Source organism: Syngnathoides biaculeatus, chromosome 16, assembly GCF_019802595.1.
Source record: "Syngnathoides biaculeatus isolate LvHL_M chromosome 16, ASM1980259v1, whole genome shotgun sequence".
NCBI classification, from domain to species: domain Eukaryota; kingdom Metazoa; phylum Chordata; class Actinopteri; order Syngnathiformes; family Syngnathidae; genus Syngnathoides; species Syngnathoides biaculeatus.
In genome coordinates this window covers 16,427,439-16,444,406 of record NC_084655.1, presented here as the reverse complement: position 1 = coordinate 16,444,406, position 16,968 = coordinate 16,427,439, and the positions used below count along the sequence as shown (strand labels likewise).

Below are 16,968 nucleotides of genomic sequence, written 5' to 3'. Positions count from 1 at the left end.
AGGTTAATTTTAACTGTAATCTCCACGAAATCCACCCTCCCACCCCACTCCACCCAACAAAAAACAAAACCCGCTGGTACAGTTGGCTGCAAATACAAGCGCTGTTAGCAGCAACCGGCCACTAGAGGGAAGCCACCACTGACTTCAGGCCGCATAATTTCTGGGATTATGTCACTCGACTGTTACTAATGGACAACAACGCCACGGCTGCACGGGTCACAGCTGCTGGAAATGACAACGCAGGAGCAGGTGCGGTCCAAACATGCGTGACACAGATGGGGTGCGGTGGGTGGTCTGCCAGAGTGTACCCATAAATCGTCCAAAAATGCAACACTCTCGCCTTCACCCTACAGTATTTGGATGAAAGTAGCCAGCTTGACCGTGTGTGCCGCTTATTATAGATACATTTTTGTGTGTGTTGCAGAACAACCACGTCATCAGCCAATGTGAGTTTCAGCTGCAAAAAATTCACCAAACCGCTTCCATTCACTTGAAAGCAAGCTTATAAAGTAAATGATTCCATTGAGATCCAAAATATGCTTCTTTTCCCTATAAAAATGTTATAACATCAATTTGGACTCAAGTTCAGTTTCAAGTGCTGAAAAAACATGCTGTTATTGTCCCACAAGTGCTATATAATAGGAGAAAAGTAGATACGAACAACCGTATTTCATCGACAGTCATATTTTTACTGGCATTCTGTGGATGTTATCTAATTTAATATTGAAATAATAGTGAATTTACAGTTAATATCCCTATTTATGCATATTTTGGCGCCGATGAGGCTCTGTGGGATGTTCAGATAAGGGATCGCACCCTACGGGTTAAAAAGGAAACAATGAACCATCCATCTATTTTCTTTGCCGCTTATCCTCACGAGTGTCAAGGGGAGTGCTACAGCCTAAATTACTTATTTTAGGTGATTTCTATTGTGCAAGGTGCTGATTATCATGAATAAGTGGCAAGAGGAGCAAAGGAATTCGTTTAAGGATATATGCACTGCGTGCATTCATACCCATGTGGTCGACTTTGGAGTTTTTGCATTTCTATTTTATTGAAATTGATCCATTTTCTTTCCCGCTTATCCTCACAAGGGTCACAGGGCATGCTGGAGCCTATCCTAGCTGTCAGGAGGCGGGGAACACCCTGAACTGGTTGCCAGCCAATCCCAGGAGAGAAACAGTCACACTGACAATCACACCTAGGGGCAATTAAGAGTGTCTAATTAATGTTGCATGTTTTCGGGATGTGAGAGGAAACCGGAGTGCCCGGTAAAACACGCAAACTCCACACAGGCGGGTCCAGGATCGAACCCGGGATCTCAGAACTGTGAGGCCAACGCTTTTTCCAGCTGATCCAACGTATCGGAAACAATGAACCGATTTCTATAAAATTAATCCTAAATTGGGGGTCAAATAAAATTTAGCAGGTTTCCAGATGTGGCCGTCTGGAAAGGTGAGGGTTCATCATCTGCACAACGAGGTCAGAAGTCGGCGAGAGAAGGCGGCCGTGACACAAATTCCCTCGCACACACGCTCCAATTAGCTCCCATACGCGTCATTCGCCCTTTAGCATCTACGGCAAACTCCTGACCGATTTTTCCGCGGCGGGGGGGAAAAGCGCAACCATGACACGCGAGCGCCAGAATCTCGGGATGTTGTTGAATGATTTAACGCCGAGGCGGTATCACTAATTTATCCTATGAGAAGAAGCCATCCGGAACAGCCGGGGCCTCGCCGTTTCTTGAGCAATTTTATATCCCAAAACAAGCCGTCGGGAAAAGAGAGTTGCTGGTGTGTGAAGTGGAAAGATAATGACGGAAACAACCGCATTCCCCCTAAAAAAAGAAAAAAAAAAAATCTGCACTTCTTAACAAGGAAGTTGACGTTCCACATTAAACTAACAAGCAGGGCATGTCTCTACCCATGCAACTTGGCAGGATTTTCCCCAATTTTGTAACTGCACTGACTAGAGGTGAAAGGTTAACGAAGAAGAAAAAAATATGTCAGTTAGACGATTATTAGAAAGATTTACAAAAGATACACGACTACTTCATAAGAACTTCAATTAGCTGGAATCCCAACCACATTGACCTAAAAATGACCTATAATTTAAAGGCAATTTTCCACCGAAAATCAAACAAGAATTCCAAATGCGAACCAGTGAGCCGGAAAAAGAGGAAAGCATTTTAACAACTATCCATCCATCCATCCATTCTCTTAGCAGTTTATCCTCACAAGGGTCGGGGTTTTTTCCCCTCCTAGGAAGTAATGTAAATAACCATTTTTTGGGGTCAAATTGTAGACATAAAAAAGCAGCACAGGCACATTTCTGAATGACCTTAAAACAGTCATAACTGTCACATCCATCCATTCATTTTCTTAGCCGCTTATCCTCACAAGGGTCACAGGGAGTGCTGGAGCCTATCCCAGCTGTCAACAGGCAGGAGGCGGGGCACACCCTGAACTGGTTGCCAGCCAATCGCAGGGCTCATCGAGACAAACGTTCGCACTCACAATCACACCTAGGGGCAATTTTGGGTGTCCAATTAATATTGCATGTTTTTGGGGATGTGGGAGGAAACCGGAGTGTCCGGAGAAAACCCATGCAGGCAACGGGGAGAACATGCAACCTCCACACAGGTGGGGCTAGGATTGAACCCAGGACCTCACAAATGTGAGGCCAATGCTTTCCAGCTGAGCCACCGTGCCGCTGATTATTATCAAATTGTAAAATTAGGATGAATTTTATTTGCCAAAATCTAGAGGTGTGCACTATGGCAAGATTCCGTATCAATCCTATACCAAGTAAAAATAGGGACAGTAGTGCAAGTAAATGCAGAGCAGTGTTTCCGATAGACATACAGTACTAATACATAACATTAATAATTAACGTTGATGCATCATCAAATCACTAAATCCGATTAACTGACTGAGCAACGAGAGCCGAGGTACACACAACTGGCCGGTAGTCAATTGGAAGGCAACTATGGACAAACGACCATTGACATTCAGACCTATGTACGAACACTCATGGATTGAAATTTGGGAGGAAGCCGAAGTATCCGGATGGGGAGAACAACGGGCGGATTCCCCACTGGAAGGCTGGAATTGAGATTCAAACCCTGCGCATCCAAACAGTGTGGCAGATGTGCTCACTGCTAACCAATGTCCTGCTTTGGTGAGTTCTGTCTGAAAGACAAGACGTGCCAAATCGCGGGGACAGACAACCATTCCCAATGCCGGGTTTAGCGCTAAACGTTCTGTGGCCACGCGTCGGCAACTCGTCGACGAAAGTCGCAGCTGATTCATTTTGCAACTTTTGCTTTTCAGCAGCTTTATGTCCTGTGGCGATGACGGCATTTGGAAAGGAGATAGCCCCCCCCCCCCGACCAGCTCTTTCTGTGACCACAGCCGCTGGGAGCAATCAGGACCAGTCATCTCTAAGCTGGAGTAAGAGCCCTCGTAGCTCCATCCGTCCTACTCTCCCTCCCTTTCTTAACCCCCCTAACTTCTGCATCTGGGCGAAGGCCGGCCACACTCCCGCACCCGGAGGCCCGCGAGTACAAAATTAGCTCATCTCGGCCCCTGTGTAATTATGCCGGCGAAATTATAAGTTTGGAGCTCAGCGGTGACGTCGCTCAGATGGACAAGAACTGAGCGTGTCCAGCGAGGATGGAGCCCAAGTGTTTATTAGAGCGAGCAACATGGCCTGCCTGGAGTTTCCATTTGAGCTCATCTGGTTTCTGCATTCCTACCATGCATCAGCTCTCCGAAGTCATCCAGAGGAGGTGCGCCGAGGCCATTTATGTAGTTCTCAAAGGACACATTTAACGCACTCAAAATTCCAACAAGTACGAATGAGCATGAAACTGTTACCAAATCCATCTGGTTCACCTTCTGAATGGACCCACGAGTCCTAATTCCCGTCCCAAATGTCCCCTCTCGTGACTCAGTGGGTTCACAGTAGCTCCTTTGAAGGTTTCCGGAGAAGCAGACAGTGTGGCCTGTGATCATTCGGACGACATAAATCGATTGCAGCAGCTCTCTGGAGGTTGATCAATCGGATCTTCCAGCGCATCTAATCAGGGCTTGATCGAATATAGTGAGCTCGAGACCCTGACACAACATTGACCTGTCAGCTGGCCTCTGGGGGACCTCACTCAGGTTGCAAAGATTTCCAATTCTTCGGGATTAAGACATTGTGTTGTTGTATCAAACATCTTTAGACCAATCATCCACAGTTTATTATTCTCAAACAAATTGAAAGAATCCTTGAAGGCTTGAAGATGATGCCTATCTTAAGATCACCACGGTTTTAATGCAATAATCCTCATATAATCACTCCGCTCACATTTGAGGATACTTTTTTTTTTTTTTATCTGGCAATGCTATTGTTTAGTAGACCAGTTGATTTGGGCAACACCAAAGTAGTTCTGGTGTGTTTAGAGCCCACCAATTGAACCACATGGGGGGGGGGGGGGGGTTGGTTGCAAATGGAATACCATTAAAACAAGCTCAACAGTGTTAGTTTAAATGTACGGTGGTATGTTTATTTACAACTGCACTAATTTATGAGATTTCCAAGTTGCGAGCTGTCCCTTGATCAATTTTTTCCCCCACTTTGAGGAACGAGCCATAATTCAAGATATGAGCTAGGTTCAGAGACGCTGCCGCAACATCTGCCCAGTATCCCATGTCTAACTCATACTTTCAGATTTGAGTAAACTCTTACGAGCGCAGTAATGAAACAAATTAATCACCGAGGTCAAGGTACCGCTGTACCTGCTAGCATCGTGTTGCATTGCTCTGATGTCACTCTGTTGCTTTACACAGCTTTGCATTGTAAATAAGAGCCAGATCAGGTACCCTACCACACTGGAATATGGTAAACCGGACTGGACTTATAAATAGAAACAGCTTATATCTTACAGTAGGTCGGACCAAAGCCAAAGAGTCTTGCGGGGATGAGACAAGATGCTCATCTAAGAAGCAATGACCTTTGCTGGTGTAATGTAATAAAGATCTCCATATGCCTTGTCGGTCCAAATTAGCTGTCGTTTAGCACGGGTGTTAGGACAAACCCCCCATAGACATAAACTGTCCTTTGTGGTGCAATGACTGGTTTCATCCCCTCGAGGAACGACTCATCCCACACACACACCGAGTGTCGACTTCAAGGGCAGGATTTGTACGAAGGATTTGCAAGAAACAAACCTTTTAAGGAGCAGAGGAGCACGGCGACCGCTTTACGGGCAAAGTTAGCCTCTTACGCGCAGATGAATCTGAACTAAAATGCCGGAATGTGCACAGAGACGGGGAGAAAACCACAGCACTTGAAAGGGGAAGACCAAAGAAGGCAAACGCAGTGGGAAATCAAAGCTGGAAGTCAAAGGGAGAAAGTCGGCGAGGTGGAGCATTAAATCCATCCACTTGGCTTCTTTCTTAAGGCGTATTTGCAGTAAACAACTTGCCAAGATGCCAACATTCTTGCGAGAGTAGTCCCTTACTAATATGGCTCACCGGAGGAATTGACATTGGGAGCGTTCTGGTCCACTTTCAAGGGCATTATGGTCCAAATTGAACACCTGAACACCTTTGGGGACATTCTAGTCCAAGTTAAACATGTTGCATCCCTTGCGAAGATTCTAGTCCTGATTTATTAAGAGAAATTAGCACAGTATTGTGGAAATGACACTTCTGGACGCAAGCACCAAACTGAAAAGGACCCAAACAATATAATGTGAGCACTTTGGTGAATCTACACAAAGGCGGCATTGTGATGGAGCAGCTCGTGCTAGCGCCTCTGTGGTTTTTTGTTAGCTTCCCGCTAATGTTGATCCCATGACTCTGGCTGTCAAAACAGTTTGCAGAGAACAACAACACTACAAATTGCATCCTCTCTTTTACTTAAGTACTTCAGAGATCTTGCCGGACGAGCTCCCGACCTGTTCCATTAGTGTTTGTTGGCATCATTCTTTCGCCATGACTCAATGGGATTCTCTTCATTCCCTCTTCCTCTTCACCCTCCTCTGCTGACATTCTTTTTGCATAGACCGCAAAAAAGCCTGGAAGGAGACTTCAAGTTCATTTGGTGCAATGTAACCGTGACGCTGAGATGACAAGAAAGTGTGGACTTCTTAGAGACAGAAGGTCAGAATGACCATACCCGACCAATATGTCCTCAAAGTAGACCATAATACTCTTAAGGTGGACCAACGCCGTAATGTGGGCCAAAATATCCCTAAAGTGGCTGAATACATACCCAGAGTGGACCAAAATGTCAAAGTCACAAAGTCCTCAAAGGTGGACTTCAATGTCCCTAAAGGAAACTGTGATCAAAATGGAGCACAAGGTTCCAAAAGAGGACCATAGCAACCTCAAAGTGGAGAGAAAGGTCCTCAAAGTGGACAACCAAAAACCTCAAAAGAAGACCAGAATGTTCCCAATGGAGACAAAAATTTCACAAAGTAGACCAGAATGTTCCCAAACTGAACCAGAATCAGGGATGGGTACCCCACTTCACCCCAGGAACAGAGGGGTCCCCTCCTGCCTCCTCAGCAGGTGAGCAAGGTGGGTGCTAAGGCTGGCTTCTGGGTGACAGAAACACACAGACACACAAAATGCAACAGTGAAGTCCACGCTTCAAAACAAGATCAAACTTGTCCCCCATTCCGGAGTGTGTCGAATGGCATCATCTCTCCAGCATGTCGGCTATTAGAACAAATCGGGGAACGTTTTTTTTTTTTTCCTCGCAAGTCTTCTACTGAAATAAGAAAAAATACAAAAAACTGCTGATGAACCGATAAGTGCTCATTCGCATGTTAGGTAAACCGCGCAACAACAATGGCCGCTTGCCACGAATCAACAAGGTCGATGGCGACGGATGTCCTTCGGCACGGATCCATCGCCAGCTGGTGTCAAGGACCTCCCCGTGCAAACACCACAGACCAAGGACAATAACAGAGCTGCAAACATCCTGATTGTGTGTGTCTGTGTGTGGTCCATATCCACAAATGCCCATCAATTCAATACAACTTTATTTAAGTCGTGACTTCTGGAGCGTGCGCCCTTTATATGAAGACTTCAATCCACACAAGGCCTGGCAGGTTGGATCAATAGAAGCTTTTTTACAGCCAGGCGTTGGCGAGCAGGGCGTGGCTGAATCCAGTAATGCAGCGATGATGCCGCAGAGCAGCACGGATGACTGGAAGCCGAGGAGCGCTTAAACGGACGTCTCAATCCAGAGCCACTCTCACACCATGAAAGATTCACTTAGCAACGTCAATTTCGCTAGTCATGTCTATCATTAGGAAACCCACGAAAGGGTCTCAAGAAGCCGTCATTTATCGATAAGGAGTCTGCCTTTTCCCTTTGAAGCTGCCATTTTCGGCTCATTTTCCAGGCGTCCTTTGAAGACTTTTGACTGATGAAAAACTCTCGTAATAACTTGAAATTTAGGACTGTGAAACTAGTTTGACGGAGCGATACGAAATCTAATTAGACATGTCTATCATGGGTAGACCCACAAAAAGTTAAGAAGCCACGCCTGAAAAGACACTGGAAGTCTGCCATTTAGATTTTAAGATCATTTGACATTTCCAGAAGTCTTCAAAGATGAACATGTCCGAGTGATTTTGATTGTTACCAGACTTGAACCACATGTACCAAACTCATTTTCATGACGTGCAACATCAGTAATGTTTTCCCTTCAAGAGAAATGTTATGACTGTAAATACCATATAAATGTATAATCATATAAGCTGTTGATATTTAGACAATTGCCCCAGGATTTCATTTGTATTACAGGTATTTTCAACAGTTTGAAACTACTAGTTATTGAAAATAGCAAAAACCGTTGAATACTATTCTCAATTTAATTTTACAAGGAACTGAGTAAAAAATAACGTTTGTAACGCCCGGCGATTGGTTGGAAAACAGTCCAGGTTGTACCCTGCCTCTCACTCAGGGTCGGCTGGGCGGGGTTTAAGTCCGCCCACGACCTGAGAGGGAGTAAACTTTACAGAAAATTGATTGACAATGCTTGTAATGTTTGGATGAATTGAAGAAAATGTGTATTCTTTCTGAAGTCCAGAAATCCTACCAAGTTTACAACAATGAACAAATCCTTGACATGAACACACTTGATTTGCTTTGGTGGCCCTCAGGCTTGTCATGAAAGCTAATATACCGACATCATTGGATAAACAAAATGGACAACAATGATTTCTTGAGTTCATTGTTGTGGCGTGTGGATCACACAGTGACCGAGTTAGACGGCTGTGTGGTTATCCGCTAGTGGGCCCATGGAACGCCGGCGGACCGGTACACTCTTGCCGGTGTTGGCTCTGTCCAAAACTACACAGCTTTGCTGCGTGTGCCACGGCTCGATTCAGAAAACAGAGACACTTAACTTTTTGTCGTGTTTGCTAGCTAACAAGCGTTTGAGTGACCAAGCAAACGAATTAAGGAGCTAAACAGCTTGCCCTACCGTGACGATGTTATTTAAGACATCAGCGCTTCGCTTTAAGTTGTTGTGTGTTAGTACCCAATTAACACACACAAGGATGTTAACTTTAGTAAACATAACCTCAGTGACACATGTTACTCAACCAATACTTGACTACGGTGAATGTCAACATATATTTGATTGACAGGTGAAAGGCTCATCTTTCGCAGAGCAAACATCCTTTTTTTGTCATTTCTATCTTTGAGTGTGCGTGTTTAAACTTGTAGCGTTCACACAACTAAGCACAAACACTTGCACTTGTCAAAAAAACTGCATAATCAGCAGTATTCCATCTTCACTGGGTTCCGTGCGAAAAGCCCCCAGGCAAGACAAACTGCAATTTTGCAGGGTCTCTGCGTGAACGAGGCTAATGAATGTTAATCGTTGTCTGTATCGGAAGACGTGATTCCTAAAAATTGACCAGAATGTCTTTGATGAACTCCAGAACATTCAATCATGGATGAAAAAGTTCCCAAATTGGACCCAATTGGTTAAAAGTGGACCGGGTTGTTCTTAATGTGGACCGAAATCTCCCCAAAGTGGACCACAATACCAATGGAAAAAACAGGATGTTCCAAATATGAACCAGAATGTCTTTAAAGTGAACCCAAACATTCCTAAATTAGACCATAATGTCTTCAAAGTGGACCAGACAAGAACTTTCCTTAAGTGAACCCAAATATCAAAGTAAACCATAAATTCTTCAAAGTCAAATTGGACCAAAATTATCCTAAAGTGAAACACAAACGTCCACAAATTAGAAGTGTTTCTAAAGTGAATCAGAATGGACCGGAATGTCTGGAATATAGACTTTGATGTCTTTACCATGAATTAAAATGTTATTTACCAGAATGTCCAGAGTGGATCACAATGACTATCATGGACAAGAATGTTCTTAAACTCTAGTCTAAAATGTCCCCAAAGTGGACCAATGAAAATAGTATATTTACATAAAAGGGACCTCAGAAAGAAAATCACCATGGTGACAATGTTGCGATGGGACAGAAAAGTGCAGCCATGACTTTTGGATGTAATTCCTTTTTCCCTATAACGTGACAAAACCACAAAAGAGCTTCTCAAACAGGCTGAAGGGAATAAGTGAGCAGAAAACACACGTGCTAGAAAAAAAAAAACAATGACAGGAACTTAACAGAACATTAAAATGAAATAAAAAATGGATGCCACCGCACATCAAATGAGGAAATTAAAAAAAAAAAAACAATAAAACGCTCAGGTTTTACAAACTGTTTCTCGCGGGAAAAAAAGTAACACACAAGTCGGTCTTGTGATGTTGACTGCTTCGGTCACACTTTTCCAATCTTGTCATTTTTGCAGTGACGTCACCACCAAATTTGGCTTTCTTCATCGCTGCTCGAACAACTTGACGTCGTGTCAATGTCGTATCGTTTCACGGGCGACGCAAATGACTCCCCCGTCGGCCCGCCTCGCCGCATCCAGATTCGGGACGTCCCGCTCGGACTGACAGGCAGCCAACTTACCCGAGCCGAGTCCAGCGCGCCCTCCCTACCCCGCCATGCAGCATCGAGCGTCGGACAAAAGACTCCCCCCCCCCCCCCGAGTCCCTCCGGTCACAAGCTGCGTTCAAATATCCTCGGACTTTGCATTATTAAAATACGAAAACAAAAGCTTTGAAACACAAAGTCGCCGCCTACGCGTTTAGGTAAACTGCAGTTAATCGTCTTAAGAATCGCCTTCGGCTCGGCGGCGCCTCGCGGGACCGCACGACGGGCGCGCTCCCACCGCTTACCTCCACCTCGTCCTCCTTCCACGCGCGACACAACATGGGGGCAACGTAACGCACGACTGCGGCGTTCACTTACGTGCAGCTCGGAGGAGTAGGGAGGTATTCCAACAAGGCAGAAGGCAACTCCATTCATTGGGCGACGGAAGACTGTCGGACCGCGGCACGACAGAGGGTCGACGTTCGCCGGGGGTCTTCGTCACAACGCGGAGAAGGTCGACTCGTAATCCCGCTTCCTTCTTCAGTATTTCCCCCCCCAACACCTCCACTCCCAACCGCTACTTCTACTACTTCTTCCCCACTGGATGTCTCACCCGGCGGGCTGCCCCCTCCATTCCCACCCGCCCCTCCTCCTTCTCCTCCTCCTCTTTCTTCTTCTTCTACTACTTTTTTCTTCCTCTCCTTCGGTTGTTCTCTCAATCCATCAAGCTTGCGGTGAAAAACACGGAAATGCACCGGAAGGAAGACAAATCCGCCGTTCGAAGTAAACCACTTCTTCCCAAAAAGTACTTTTTTCCCGTTAATCAACGACACAACAGGTACTACAGAAGTACGTTACAGAGCTCGTGCACGTGACGTCACAATTTTCACAGTGCCATATTGCCGGTCAAACAGAGCTGCTCGAGATTGAACCGGAGGAGAATATTTACAACACCCAAGATCTGTTGTGCTGGTGGTTGTCACAACAAACGAGACAGATATTCAAATAGATCCTTTTACGGAATGCCATCTGAAAAGACCAGAAAATATCAATGGATTTCGGCAATTAAACGAGATGGATGGTGACCAACCAAAATACACACACACACCTGTGTAGCGCTCGCTTCATTTCAGGTATTATTCTTCTCAATCTCAAATTACCAGGAAGTATTTATAATGCCAAGTTGGCTCATTTGAGAACAATGCGTATTTAAAAACAAAACAAAACTGTGTAGCAGAGGTTTACGGAGGTTAAGTGTGACCGCAATCACTTCCACGTACGTTCCGTGGAGACGACTCCACCCTCTTTTTTTTTCCAATCATAGTTAATGAATGCAAGTTTGTGTAAAACCAGGGGTCATTTATTTAAATGTTGGTATTTGTTTTGAATACTAGCTGAAAAGATCGAGGGATTCCGGCAAAGGTTAACGTGTGGCCAAACACGCTTCCACGTTCACGGGCCATCAAAACCGTCAATATGTGGGATTTATTCCTGATGAGAACAGATCCAGCAACTAAGTATTCGTATGCGTCCAGACTTTTATACGCTTTCAAACTTTTCCGTGTAAATCTCGACGACTTACTCACCAGATCCATGTGCAAATCCAGTTGTCTAAGACAAGCGGAAGCGAATTAACAGTCCAATTTCTTATTGGCGAAAACATCGATTTCGGCATTAAGTACGGGTCCTCTATGCCGGGTTTATCTAATTTTTCCACGTACCGTCATTTATTTTCACCTTCTAAATGTGTGACGTGTTGGACAAGACTCAGGGCGTCGTGCTACAAGACATATTTCTGTGTTATCTCCAACCGACTTAGCATTGAGCAACGCTTAGCCTGATCGGCAATATGGCGACGTAAACAAAAGTCACGTGATTTTATGACGTAGGTGCACTAGGCGCTATACTGTAAGAATAATCACAGGTGGGTGGAGTAGCCAGAAACGTGAACTCTAGAAACAATTAAAAGTCAAAAGCAGGCCTCCAAATAATATTCTGTGAAACCACCCAACTACAAATGTGAACCTCCATTTATCGTAAACTCTTTGCAGACAATAAAAAAAAAAATAATATTGCACAAAGCGTCACCGACCGTCTTCCCCTTCCACGCGAAATCCACTACAATTGGCAGCCGTTCTGGCAAAAGTGCTGTTGGAAAAGTATTTTTAGTCAGGCGGGGGAAGCGTAGTCATCCGCACAACAGGAAGGTCAGCCTGCTGCCAAGCGGCGTGAGTCGTCGTCAAAAGCCGTCTGCCGTCGTTGAGCTTTATAATGAAAACCGAGGGGAAATGATGAGGGGAATACGCACTGATCTAAAAAAAAAAAAAAAAAAAGAGTGGATGGCTCATTGGCCACCAAAATTAAAGTCGCCATCCGCCATCTTGATACTCCCAAAATAACCATGCAGCGACAGCGTTTAGCATGTGTTTTATTTCCAAAAATATATCTAACTGATTGACTTAAAATGTAATGTTTTTATGACAAAAAATGCTTAGTTTTTATGTATTTTATGATGATAGTGCTTCACAGCGTATTTTGGGAAAAGTTAACATATCACGGAAATCAGGCCCGAGGTAACATGCAAGGTTTCATGGTAGTCTATGGTCTTGGTTGTTCTATGTCTTTCCTTTGCACTTCACCTTTTTTGACTTACCTAGTTGAATTAAAATCCTTCAAGTTACCGGAACTGAAAAAATGTCAAGCTCACACGACCAGTTTTAATTCTACATGCCAAACTTTGAGAGAAAACCCCGCCATAATCCAACCTGTAAACCATGTCCTCCACACGTTTTGGGATGACCAAGATGGCTGCCAGTGGCTTCAACCAATCGACATACCGCTCAATGTGTATTCGCTATCCAGTCCTTTTTTTTTTTTTTTTAGTCGGAATACGTCGAGGAGGCCCCAAAAATGGAGGGCCATGTGGCTGCCATTTCGCCGTCGGGAACGCTTTAAAGACTAGTCCCTACTGCCAGGACTGTATTAAGGATTCAATTAAAACGTACACGTAAAATTAAATAAAAATAGAACCTTGTGTGATAAATGAGATGTACTGCAATGTATAGAAAAGTGAAATACAACTAAATCACATTGAGGTAGTGATTCTTTCACGTAGCACTAGAGGGAGCCGGTGTACCACTCCAGTTTTAAAACTTGCGGCCTTTGCACAACGCTGTTTGTCCGGGGTCAGTCGCTGACACACAGCCTCGGGCCTCCTTCGCAACCGCCGTATGACGTCGATGCGAGGCGACACGTCCCGAGCGTCGAACCCCCTTCCAGGGCGCGGTCGCCCCGCTCGGAGACGCCGAAGGGGGGTCGTTATGTAATCTCACACTCAGCCTGACGCCGTAAACAAGCATCACGGCGTTTTGATGCATGAACGCACACCTGGCTCTATTGGTGATTGCTCATGCGCGCAACAGATTATGTAGACCCGCCCCTTTTAAATTATAAAGGGGCTGGGGGATAAAATTAATAAAGCAACATAAATTACATATTTAATGTGATTTTATTTTTAAATTTAAAATATATTTATATATATTTTCGATAAAATTGAATAAATTGCTATCTAGTTTGAAATTTGAGTAACATAAAATGGACAGTAAATAGACATTTTTGTAACAGATAAAATATAATGCGTAATAACAGCTGATATGGTGCCTCTGTTTTAGTTGTATTTTTCACTGGTTATGAATTTATTTTGGTTCAGGGTGTACCCCGGCGTCCTGCCCATTGACAGCTGGGATAAGCCCCGGGACTCCCCGTGACCCTCATGAGGATAAGCGGCAAAGAAAATGGATGGATGGATGGATGAACTTATTTTGACACTTCTCCGACAGTTTAGACCACAGGTATCAAACTCAAGGTCACATGGTCAGATCCGGCCCCCCGCATCATTTTGTGTGGCCCGTGGAAGTGAATCACGTGCATCAACTCCTGCGATCGATGCTAAAATCTGTACCGATATTTTAAAGTCACAATTTTTCTTTTTACAGGAATTGAATCCATTTCAGAATTGGTTATTCGTCTACAGTACTTGTCGTGTATATGCAAAAGTAACTACAACGTTACCCGCGACAAAAATGACTTCGACACCCCTGTTAAAGTGACTTTAAAAAACTGTCAAGTGAATCCTGACGGTTGTTTCTAAATACATTTGACATGTTTGAAGATAAGAGCTGTGTTTTCCTGATATTTTTTGGGGGTGGGGGGGCATGGCTGAAATAGAGCCCCCGTGACACACTTCTGTCACCACTAGATAAGAGCTAAAGTGTTATATTCACGTTAGCGGTCATCCGCTGTAACGGTGGTATTTATTTGTCCAGTTAACTATGAATAAAATTCCAATATGCACCTTCCCTTTGGATAAATTAATAAGTAATAACGGATTGTTTAACTCTTGTTAGTTGTGGGTTAGCGGCATTAACTCACTTTAAAGAAGAACCGTTGAGTGAGTGACATTCAAGGTTATTTTGAGGTTCTTATAAATGGGATCCGCTGCTACACTCACAAATCCCCCGAAAACTCCCCCTTTTCTTCTGAGAACAAAAATAAACCAACGGGCTTAGTCATCCTTCCAGTAGCAGTGCCGCCAACTTCCCTGCCACTTAAGAGTGCCCCCCCGCCAACCCCGCCACCGCACCTTTCACAGCTCCGCTTCCTGTCCGCGCCGCGCCGTCACTTCCTGCGGCGGCGGGACAATGAAAGCAGTTTGTCCGGCAGTCGCTTTCAAGGAAGCGGTTCGTCTCTTCGTCCACCGACAATATTTTCGTCGCGCTGGTCGGTGAGTCAGGACCGATCGCTTCGTCGGCGTCAACGATAACACGGACGGAACGGGGGACGCTAACTGGAAAGTAGACGACGGGGCGCGCCCCTTCGGGAAGAATACACCTGGAAAAATTACAAAAATATCACAGTGCGAGGGATCTCATTTTGGAAGACTTCCTGCGCAGTATCGGCCTACTCACGAACTACAATGCTCGCACTATTTGTCACAGATTCCGCTCATTAGGAATAAAACCTTTATCTCGCTTTTGATTGAATAATTTGGGGTTCTACGCTGCTGTGGTTTGATTTTGATCATGATGGTGGTACTTAGAACTTGTTTATAAACGCAGCAGAGCTCAATCTCATCTTTGCATATACTGTTCATGTACTGGCTGCATGTCACACTCTTAAATGAGAAAAGTTATTGCGGGACAGTGAAAAGTAGTCAGACGGAAGCAGATAAATTAATAAAAATAAATGATTAAAAAAAAGGCACAGCAAACGCTCACTTCCAGCTCATTGCAGAGGTGCACAAAAAAATATCATCCCCACCCCACTGTGGACAAAATTGGGTGCACTAATCATTATTGGCCACACGAGGGCGCAATATAAAGCAACTCCAGCAAAGATACAGTACTGGTGAGAAGAAATGGATGCAAAAATTTGTTCAACTAGTGGAAGTTAGAATAACAATCCAACAATAAAAATAATATCTAAATTTAAATGCATTGATTCATAAAAAAACAAAATTATTAAAGTATGATTAGATAGAAAGGTACATAGAGTATATATGTATATATGTGTGTGTGTGTGTGTGTGAATAAAATAAATATGCTGAAGATAAGGATAAATAAATAAATAAATAATATATATATATATATATATATAAAATCAACAACAAAAAATACTGTACATAAATTTATACATGCAATAAGGAAAACCATAAATAATAAAAATTTAAAAAGTCAAAAACTAAGTAAACAACTGAGAGAAGAAGCAGACAAAAAAAGAAAATGAAATGTAATAAAAGTCAACAAATTAAATAAAATTTTGAACCTTAACTACAGTTAAGTTCAAATTTTAAATAAAAAGTAGCTCTCGGTGGAAGTATAACTGACCTATTAATTTATCAAATTAAAATCAATAACAAAAAGCTCATTATTATTGAATAATTACCATTCTAATAAATGATTAAATTAAATAAAACACTGGTAACATACTAATATATATATATATATATATATATATATATATATATATATATGCATATAGAGTGTAGTTATTAAATAAAATTAAAAAATATTGGATTAAAATAAAATGCAATTAAAAGTAAAAAAAAAAACAAGACACAAAATAAATGTCCACAAATAAAATGTGTAAATGTAGACAAAATTAAAGTTCATTAAAAAAAAAAGGAATGGCTGCTTGCAACGTGCTACATTTTTTGGGACAAATGCATTCAAGCACACACATACACACAAACATGCACTATGGTGAGATGCAAAGTAGTAGTGGTCTCAGATTGAAGTGAACCAGGAGCTGTTTACTTCCTGGAGAGATGGGTGTCCTACTTTTCCGTCCCGGGACAATCTGCCCATTGTGCGCGCCTCCAGGCATCCACGGCATTGGCCTTTGCCTGCATACTAAGAACACGGATGCGGTACTGCACTTCACACGCTAAACACGCATCACGCGCTCGCGCGCTACAGTAGAGCATAACAAATCAATTTCCGCCATTAAAACCAGCTGAAATGCCATCAATCCGTTCCACTCCCCATGTTCTAAAAACGATTAAAAAAAAAAACACTACTATACACTACTACATTGTGAAGTAGTAATTTAAAAACAATAAAAGTGCCGTAATCAAAACTCGCTCTTTCCTGTGTACTTTCAACAGCAGTCAGACAGGAAGTGAGCGAGCGAGGTGCGTTCCGATACTTTTGTCAACATGTAAAGATGCTGACATTCTTGCTCCGCTGAACAAAGCAAGAAGACATTCCAGCAAATCTAAAAATGAGAGGCTTGGGAGTTGATTGGGGGGGGGGGGGGTGTCAGATTAGAGCACCTGTTCCACTACGAGGCCCACAAACGCACTCATTCTCCTTTCTCCTGCTCTCTCGCACACTTGTTCGCATTCCATCCCTCTCACTTGGACGTTTGCAACTCATTCGGCGCAACATTCTACACTGAAGATGTTCGCTTTCGAGCGATCCCGACACGTGAAACACTA

At 43.5% G+C, this 16,968-nt stretch overlaps 1 protein-coding gene across 6 annotated transcripts in view; it reads right to left on the bottom strand.

Moving 5' to 3' along the window:
• The window catches only part of arhgap23a (Rho GTPase activating protein 23a), a 69,536-nt gene that overhangs the window by 47,697 nt on the left and 4,871 nt on the right, over positions 1–16,968 (bottom strand). The window contains exon 1 of one of the 6 annotated variants that reach the window (XM_061847317.1): positions 12,064–12,152. The exons of 1 other annotated variant lie outside the window; for it this stretch is intronic. Coding sequence is in view for 1 of the 5 variants with exons in the window: in XM_061847312.1 (XP_061703296.1) it covers positions 10,350–10,406 (57 nt within the window). In the remaining 4 variants the exon portion in view is untranslated. Of the gene's footprint in view, positions 1–9,782; positions 9,971–10,007; positions 10,077–10,276; positions 10,295–10,349; positions 10,589–12,063; positions 12,153–16,968 lie in introns of those variants that run through there. 4 more of the 6 variants (XM_061847312.1, XM_061847318.1, XM_061847315.1 and 1 more) reach the window with 4 other exon arrangements.